This window comes from Belonocnema kinseyi, chromosome 5, assembly GCF_010883055.1.
Source record: "Belonocnema kinseyi isolate 2016_QV_RU_SX_M_011 chromosome 5, B_treatae_v1, whole genome shotgun sequence".
NCBI lineage: Eukaryota > Metazoa > Arthropoda > Insecta > Hymenoptera > Cynipidae > Belonocnema > Belonocnema kinseyi.
This window is the reverse complement of record NC_046661.1, coordinates 98,977,017-98,987,301: the sequence shown is the minus strand read 5'-3', so window position 1 is coordinate 98,987,301 and position 10,285 is coordinate 98,977,017. Positions and strand designations below refer to the sequence as shown.

The 10,285-nt window shown below is 26.5% G+C and overlaps 1 protein-coding gene across 1 annotated transcript; it reads left to right on the top strand.

The window, feature by feature from the left end:
* The first annotated feature begins 304 nt into the window (after nucleotides 1-304).
* Nucleotides 305-8,335, top strand: LOC117173422. The gene is made up of 2 exons (XM_033361980.1): nucleotides 305-395; nucleotides 7,542-8,335. Exons 1-2 carry the CDS (start codon nucleotides 341-343, stop codon nucleotides 7,985-7,987), a joined length of 501 nt encoding a protein of 166 aa, XP_033217871.1. The 5' UTR covers nucleotides 305-340; the 3' UTR covers nucleotides 7,988-8,335.
* The last annotated feature ends 1,950 nt before the right edge of the window (nucleotides 8,336-10,285 follow it).

The window sequence follows — 10,285 nt, the reverse complement described above, 5'->3', positions numbered from 1 at the left end:
TTTAACAAGATTTTATAGTAAATTATATCAATATTCTAAACTCTATGCGACATGTGAATTTAATACAACTGACAAAGTAATTTAACATGCAAGTCACTTTCGACTTCCTAAATTTCACATAAATGTTGCTGAATCTATAAAGAGGATGAAGAAATGGAATATCATCGAAAAGTGATCTTCTCCCCTAAAAGCTATTTTACAAAGAGTAGAATAATCTGGAACAACACGAATGAGAAAGCGACTAGTATATATAGTACTGAAATATCTTGTGAATTATTCATTATTTAAATGTATACATAACGAATTTCACTGAACGTCTTGTTCCGCTGACTTTGAAAAAATGAGGGTCGTTGGTACACTCGCCATCTTTGTAACGGTGCTCTGTTATCATCATGGTAAATATATAATATTATTATAAAATTATATACATACATGAATGAAAATAAAAAGGCTGTTTTAATTGTTAAATACACTTATTTGGAATTGATTGCAGAGTTACAAAGGAAAGTTTTTTTCGTTTCCGATTATAGTTTCAAAGTCATAATCACTATTCAAATGTCCCTAAATTTTTATCTCATCCAGTGCCAAACAGATTCTTAATAATTTTCTAGCTTGCACGTTTAATTTCTATATTGCAATTGATTATTAATAAAACATTATTGAATATGCTGTAATATGTGATAAGTTAATTATACCAAAAGTAGCTTTATTTGACCAAAATAACCGATTTACGAGCCTGAAATATTCTAAAATCTTATGAGCCCTATACAATCCTTCTATATCTTTTTAAAGCTAGGAAATTCTGAAAATCAAATGGGAAGTTTTTATTAATTCCCTGAAAATCATAATCATCCTTAGAAATGTCATCATCGTTGGATCAAATGTTTGCTACCCTCATCAAATTTTTTTAAACCTAGCCAATATTTAAAATCCTTTCAAAATATTGAAATCTATTTTAAATCCCTTGGAATGTTGTGAAATATTATAAAATATTTTGAATCCTTTAAAATCCCTTCAATTTATTTAAATCTATTGAAAATTCCGTGAAATCATTTTAAATATCACAAAATTCTTGAAACAAATTTGAATTGTTGGACATACGTTTAAATATATTAAAATCTCTTTAAAGTTTTAAAATCCTACAATATCCATAAATGGTTTTCCATCAATTGTTTAAAATCGATTAAAATATGATAATATCTCGTGAAATTATAAAAAAGATTTTTTAATGTTCGAAATGTTGGAAGTTTTCTGAAACCCCCTAAAATATTTTTTAATTATCCTAAAATCTTATAAATCCTGCATAGATTCCTTCCAAATATTCCGAAATTTAGGTAAATTTCTTAAAACCGCATGGAATATTCATAATCCTGTAAAATCTCCTGAACTAATTGAAAATCTCTGAAAATTTTTGAAATCTTACGGAAACCCTCAACAGTGCTAAAATTATTTAAAATTTATAGAAATATTATAAAACATGAATACATTTTTTATGCGTACTGAAACGCTTTGAAACTCTTCTGCAAATATTATCAACAAACTTTTTCATTTACATCCATTGTTTTTTAATAGTTTTCTAAAGTTGTAGCTTAATCGCAGTGCGTGCTTACTTTCTATTTGAAATTATTTAATTTTAAAACCCTTATTCTCTTATTCTAAAAAAAGTTCCGAATCTTTATAATTCGAAGTATTCAAATATTCCAAAGGAGTAACTACTTTTTGCGAAATTTCAATAATCTAAGGAAATGAAGCCTGTTTGATGAACACTTGCTTTTTTTTCTTTTCCGAGAAATCCAGTCTTGGAGGCGCGTCCAAATTTTTATGGAAATTTAAACAAACACACTTCTAGTAACTTAAATTTAAACTTCCCACAGCCTATTAAATTAACAAGAAATTTTCATAAAATTACGAAATTGTATTAGAATTTTTGTAAATTCACCTTAAATTGCGAAAAAAGTGTTATTATTTCCCTCTACATGTAACAGCATAGTAAACTTCCATTACTTGAAATGAAAAATGCGTTTATTACAAATTGCGGAATTTTCAGACACAATGTTACAGAAAATTCTGTAATTGAATTTGAAACTTAAAACTTTTTAAACTGGATATTCTGAAATTCATCATAATTTTCCAAAATGCATCATCATTTTATGAAACGTGAAACTTTCAAATTTTTTTCATAAAATTAGGACAATATTTGCTAAAAGTGACAATATACTAGTTCAACTTAAATAAAACTATTTGTAAATTTGATATCGAAAGTAGTTTCGAACTTCCCGAGAATTCTGAACATTCATGTTTTTTAAGCTATAAATAAAAGATTCTTTCATCCAAAATTATTTTTGTACAAATTATAGTCTGTTCTAATTAATATACTTTGTCAAATATCATAGTTTTTTCAATGACATATAGTTACATTAGAAGAGAAAATCCTTGGTTAGAAATCTCTTGTCATACTTGTTTTGTCAAATAAAAGTATTTTGGTCGAAATAACTAGATCTCTGTTTAGGCTTCAGTTATTGCCTTTTACAATTATTTCAAAAGAAACTAAGATGACTTTAAAAAACTTAATTTCATCATCAAATCATTTTGTATGTTTTTTATTTTTCCACACACAGAAAATTTTATTCAATTTTTTTCAAAAGGGAGAAAGATATTATATTTTCCTTAAATATCCGTCTTTTCTGGAAATGTAATATTGTTATTTATTTTGTTTTACATATTTATATCCCAAAAAGATTTAATTTCTCTAAAATAAAATTAATTTGTATTCATAAAAACAAGCAAATTTACAAAAAAGTTTATTTTTCATCCAAAAAAGATTGCAATTACCTTTTCAAACTAAAAAAAATTAATTTTTTAACAAAAAATAAGTTTCTAGGAAAAAAATAATGTTCAGTACAAAAAGACGATTTTTTTCTAAAAAAAAAAGATGTATTTTTAACATAATAATTGAATTCTCTATCAAATAGTTGCATTTTTTCATCAAATATGAAATTTGTACTAAACAGATGAATTTATAATAAAAAATGCCCATTTTTGTTTAAAGTTGTACTTTCATCGAGAAAAGATTTCAATTAATTTTTCAATACTAAAATATAAATTGAATACAAAAAATAAATTTTCTACTAAATAGTTCAATTTTCAACCAAACGGTGTCATTTTTATCCAAGAAATGTGTTTTTTTTTCAGAAAAAATAGTTTTCATCCAAAAAAATTCCGTTGACTTATCAGAAAAAAATATGAATTTTAAACCAAAATTAAAAATTAAATTTAAACCAAAATTGTCTACGAAGAGTTATATTTTTATCCCAAAAAGGCGAATTGTTACCAAAACAGTAAATAAGATGCGCAATATTTCTAGTAAAAGCAAATGCACAAGAAATTGTTTGTTGTTGTAATTTGCATTCGGGTAAAGTGGAATTTTTTATTCAAAACAAAATAACAGAATAATTTTGTTATGGGAACCACACCCAATGTGGCGAGGGTTAATCTTATTGAGTGAAGATAATTTTTGTCTTAAGTAAAATTACCAAAATTAAACTAGGTAAAATTCTACCTAAATCTAAAAAAAAAGTTTTTCTACCATCAATATCATAGATTGCACCCCAGCAAGTTCTAAGAAGATAAATTAAACAGGACTTAATTCTGCGTAAGCTCAAGAAACAAAAATTGTTCCTACCACAAATAGGGACAGTTTTTACTGAAATTTCTATTAGAGATGCTTTTAATAGATTAAAAATAAATATTCAATTCTGTTCGATTAATAAATAAATATTCGTTCAAATAAATTAGATTCCATCAATCATAAAATGTGCATTTTTCGGCATTTTTTACAGAAATTTCTCTCTGTAAATTTTATTATAGAATAAAAATGAATATATCATTATTTGTACTTGATAAATAAATAATTCTTCAAATAAATAATTTTTCAGTACCCATTAAATGTGCAAATTTTGGCATTTTTTGCTAATGTTTCCACTAGGGACGCCTAATATAGATTAAAAATGAATATTTCACCATTTTTAGTGAATGAATAAATAACTAATTCATAATTAGATGATAATTAGTTTTTCATTAATGAATAAATAAGTGTTTAAATAAATAAATTTCCATCAGCCATCAAATGTGCCTTTTTCCATTTTTTATGAAATTTTTATTACGAAGCTTTATTATAGATTAAAAATAAATATTTCATCATTTTTAATAAATGAATAATTTTTTTAATAAAAAATAAGATGTTAATGAAAAAGACCGCGAAAAACATAATTAGCATCGTTATCTCGCAAAATCAATTTTTTCATTAATGGGGTATTTTTGGGATCCTATAAAACAGACTTATGGGGGCCATACTTAAAAAGTGATATTTTATTTATATTCTTTGGCTAATTTGAATTCCAACTTAATTCAGCTAATATTGAGGATTCTGAATAAAATATTTTTAAAAACATCTTTTTTCCTACGGCATTCGTTAAAATTCGAAAAACAAATTTTCCAATGCCTTTTTCGACCACCCTTCTGCGAAACCGAATTGCTACTTGTAGACAAAATACATCGCATAAGCAATAAAATTTTCGAAAAATTGTTACTATGTAAAAAATATGAGCATAGATTTCTAAACTTAATAATAGTTTAAATAAAAGACATCTTAAAGCCAAATTCAGTATTTTTTAAATTACTTTACCTAAGTGTAAATATAATATTCAGTTTTATTAAAATTTCCAATTTTTTTTAGTAACGGTAACGGTAACGCGTTACAATTTTTTAGGCAGTAATGTTAACGTTGACGCGTTACTTTCTGACAGCAACGTGTTAAATACTGCTCATAGATTAAAAATAAATATTTACCAATTTTTAATCAATAAATAAATAATTTTCCATCAACCATCAAATGTCATTTTTGTTGGCATTTTTTAATGAGATTTTCATTCGGAAGGCTTATTACAGATTAAAAATAATTATTTAATTAATTTTAACCTGTAAATAAATAATTGTTTAAATAAATGAATTTCCGTCTACCATCAAATGTGCATTTTTTGGCATTTTTTAGTGAGATTTTTAATAGGGTGGTTTATTGCAGATTCAAAATGAATATTTAATCATTTTTAATTTATTAATAAATAATTGATTGAATAAATAAATTTCAATTACACATTCAATGTGCATTTTTTTACTTTTCACTTAAATTTCTAATATGGGGTTTATTATAGATTAGAAATGAATAGTTTATCATTTTTATCAACAAAGAGTTAATTGTTTAAATAAATCAATTTCTATCACCTATCAATTGTGACAATTTCGGCCTTTTTCCTGAAATTTCTATTAGGGACGCCCACAATAGATTAGGAATAAACATTCAATCATTTTTACTTAGTAATTAAATAATTATTTAAATGAATAAATTTCTATCAACCATCAAATGTGCATTATTTAGCATTTTTGAACTTTATTTCTATTAGGAATGTTTTTTTATAGATTAAAAATAAATGTTTAATAATTGTAAATCTATAAATAAATAATTTTTTTTTAAATCAGTTTTCATCAACCATCAAATGTACATTTTTTATTTTTATTTCTATTAGGAAGGTTTATCATAGCTTAAAAATAAACATTTAATAATTGTTTATCAATAAATAATTGTTTGAATAAATAAATTTACATCACCCAACAAATGTGCAATTTTCGGCATTTTCCCTGAAATTTATATCAGAAAAGCCAATTATAGATTGAAAATAACAATTTAATAATTTTTCATTAATAAATAAATCAATTGTTTAATATATAAATTTCCATCAAACATCAAATGTTTGTTTTTTGGCATTTTCAATGACATTTGTATTAGGAAGATTTATTAGAGATTAAAAATTAATATTTCATCATTTTTAATTAAGAAATAAATAATTGTTTAAATAAATAAATTTCCCACAGTTTTAATTAAAATTTTTATTAGGGACGCTTATAGTAGATTATAAAGAAATATTCAAGACCAACATCGAGATGTGGTGCTTCACGTTGAAAATAAGTTAGAAAATAAAAAAAGTGTGGGTAATGAAGGAATCTGGTCACGTGACCCACTCGTCACATGGCCTTAATCATCTTTAATCAATAAATAAATAAATTTTCATCACCCATAAAATGTGCAACTTTGGGCATTTTTTACTGCAATTTCTATTAGGTACGTCTATTATATATTGAAAATAATTATTTACTCATTTTTCATTGATTGACTTTATTGATTGTTTAAATAAGTAATTTTTCAATACCCTTCAAATGTGCATTTTTTTGTTTTACTTAAAGTTCTATAAGTAAGATTGATTACAGAAAAAAAATATTCCATCATTTTTAATCAATACATAAATATTCGTTTAAATAATTAAATTTCCATCCGCAAACAGAAAAGCACCAATCCACTGTTATTTGATAATTTACACCTTTTCGCAAAAACATTTCCCCGCTCCAAGACAAAATTCTGTTTGCAGAACCTAACCCCTTATTATTCACCCCTAAATGAAGTATCTAAGAGAAAGAAAATTACTCCTTAAAAAATTACCGGATAACAGTCTCAGATGACTCGACTGAGATACCATTCATCAAAGTCTAACTTAAGAGTTCACTTTATTAAAAACTACAAGATTTAATTACATTAAATTCTTTCTCTTAAGGCCATGTGACGAGGAGGTCACGTGACCAAACCTGGTCTTCAATTCTTCTTTCCCAACTTACGTCTAAACGAAATGAGGTATCGCTCTGAAAGTTTGGGAAATGAAAGAGGAGGTAATAAAGTCCATACCTTTGCTTTGTTCCGGTGGAAATTTTGACAAAAAATTTTTTGAAGAAAATACCAGAGGAAGTTTTCTTTCCCAACTTACGTCCACAAGGAGTGAGATATCGTGTTAAAAATTTGGCACGATAAAAAGAAGGCATACAAAAATGTGTTTCTGGTCCTAAATAATTAGAATAGTGAAAAATTTTTTTTTTCTAATTACTATGTTGGAGCAATACCGACCGTGCTGTCGTCAAACCCTGTGAGCAATTTGCAATGTTGTCAATGGGCTAGTTTTGAGGTTTATATTTATCAAAGTGGGGCAAAACAACAAAAATCGCTCACGAACATTAGGCACAAATAATGCAAAAATTAATGTTTGCACTTGAAATGCAAATAAACATATTTGGTCTGACATACGTATCAGTCTGGTATCAGCTGTGTCGAAGCAGCACTAGCGCATCGAGTAGATAACTTCGAAATTCTAGGAGTCTGTAGGTAAAACAGATTGCATGAATACCGTCAGAGAAAGCTAAGAGTCAAACTTCTGCTGATAAACCTAAATGTATCCGTCGATAATCATTATTTACATAAATAAACTTTTTTCTTCCTCCAACTCTTTGCAAGACCACAAACGATCCTTTAATATTTATTACCATTTCCCGAAAAAAATTTCCGCGTTAATTAAACTTTTATTTTTCAATATGGGTGAAAAAATATTGATCTTAGGGCTCACTTTATCAGCTGTTATACTCATGACATGGCCTTAATGTTTTAGTTTCCTCCAATGAAGGGCATGTTAACTGGGATCCTACTGAACCTACCAAGACAGAGCGTCGACCATGTAATGTTTATACTAATATTTACTGGAGGGACGGACAAGGTGACGATGTTCTACTTACGGGTACGCAAAGCTTCTTAAACAAGGGTTTGGTAACCTTTGGATTTGGAAAAATTGGCGGACCTGTTCATGCAATGCGTACTTCGAAAGGTGTGCCGTATGTAAGGGATGGTCAAAATGTCAAGACAATTAGTGAAGCAGAATTTGATAAATATGGTATAACAGAATGGAAAGAACCACCACCATCTTTTAAGGCTCATCAGTTACCATCAAATCCTCAGCATCGTCGCTCACTATCACCAAATCCTCAGTTTCAGCGGTCACTATCAACAGCACAAGAGTCACACGATCAACCTAACCCTAAACGGCTCAGAATGTCCTGAGACTGAAATAGAATGCAGATTGTAATTCAAAAAATGATAAAAAGTTACATGGATTAAAACTACATCAAAAAGTGAATTGATTACGTGTCTTAATGTGATAGTAATAGGGATAACTATGCGAGATTATGGTTGCTTTTAATGTTTGTAGGAAACATTATCGAGGTACGTTTCCTAACCTCTCTCAATTTCAAAAAAAGTCATCGCTTCTGAATCATTTACAAAGAATTTAATCCAGTAGAGTAAAAATCTCAAATATTTTCAATTATTGAATTTTAGCTGGCCAAAACCCATTCCATTACTTGTATATTTACAGTACAGGTAATTGTTTAACAATTTAATATGAAAGTCATGTAATTTGGTAAATGCTCAAAATCAGTTTTTCTTATCTCTCACATTTATTCTCTTTCATATCTCAATCAAATTTCTTCTAGTTATATTAAATATTGTGTTTAAATATTTAAGAACAATATTTTTTTGTACGTGATGCAATAAACACAACTGACCTACTCTTGCATATTTTCCGCTATCTTATGGGCACTTACCTGCTTTTAACTTTTTATTTCAAACTTGTGCGAAAAATTTTATTTTGCAATTAGGAAAATATATCATTTCAGCAAATAAATATATATACTGCAATAAAAATGTGTACTATTGTTTCTTGTCCAAATCAATGTTGGTTGAACCCTAATAAGAACCCCACGCATTTTAGGTCCATATCGCCCACATTTTTCATTACTACATCAAAAAGTGCTTGCTAAAAACAAGAGTACCGTAACAACTTTTTGCATTTTTCTAAAAGTCGCAAATTCAAATTTTGATGACAAAAAAAATAATGTAAAATCAATAATTCCATTTTTTCATTTTGGTCGAACTATGCAAAGTACCAAAAAAATGAATCAACTAACATTTCGCACCTTAAAAAGACCTTCAAATTTGTTGTTAAGAACTTTCTTATAGGACGCGTAGTTTTTGTTTTATTCGTAAAAAAAGAATTTAGAAATAAAAAATTAAGTTTTTAGACAAATGATACAAGATATGAAATTTTTTTCATATTTCTTGGATAAAAATGTAACTTTTTGATTGAAAATTAATTTTTGCTAAACCACTTTTTTATCGAATGCTCCTATTTGTAGTTAAAAATTCTTCTCTTTGATTGGAAGTTAAACTATTTTGTTGGAAACTGTTATTTTTTAAATAAACATTTAACTGCAAAGATAAATGTTAAAGTATTTCTTAAAATTCTTTTTTCTGAATAAAGGTGAATCAAAAAAATTAATAACTCTTAACGATAAATGTAATTAGTTGATATTTTAAACACGGATGATTTTAACTTAAATAGAAAACAGTTAAATTAAAAAAAAATCTAAACAAAATAATTCAATTTCCAACTAGAAATGATGTAATTGATTCTTTAGCTAAAAAATTAAATTGGAAGGAAAAGAAACGATTCTGGCAAAAAAATAAATAAAAATTTGCAATAAAATATAATTATTTATATTTAGTTCATATTTAAACGAAAAAAGAGAAAAATTAAAAAATTTCTTCAAAAGAGGGAAAAATATAAATTTTTTAAAAAAAGGAAAAAAATGTAAACATTTTTTTTAAACAATTTCAAAAAACATAAAAAATAAGCATGAAAACTAAGACAAACTATAAAACTTATTATGAAAGCTTTCTATTTTTTAAAAGAATATATTCCTGTTTATTTCATTTATTTATTTTATTAAATATTATTATTTAGTAATTGCCTTTCGAAAAAACACTAATTTTGTTAAAATATGTCAGTTTATTGAAGCCTGTAAATATAAATTTTAAAAAAGAATATGCAAATGAAAAACGTGAGAAATGAGTAAGTTAAAAAATGAACCAGATTGCTTAACAGGTCAATTTCGTTTAAAACAATGAGCTTGCAATTTTTTTAAACATACAATTAAGGGCATGTGACACAGCTAAATACCTATATTACCGATCACAGTTTTTCAGTTCACTGAATGTTCTTTTGAACTTAAGAACTTTTTTTGTAAATAAAATATCGAGCTGAAACTTTGGGAAATGTATTAGAGTACAATAAAGTACGTTTAGGTACTGCATTTTATTAGGAACTTCACTGAAAATTATTTCATCTTTTTTCTGAACCTCAACATTTTTTGAACTTTCGAACTTTTTTTATACATGAAATATCGGTCTCAAACTTTTAGAAATGCAAGAACCGAAAGAAAACTACGTTAAAGTACAAAGTTTAATAATAAAAGATGTAAAAAAAAATATTTCAACAATCAATTCCAACGGCATCAGCCG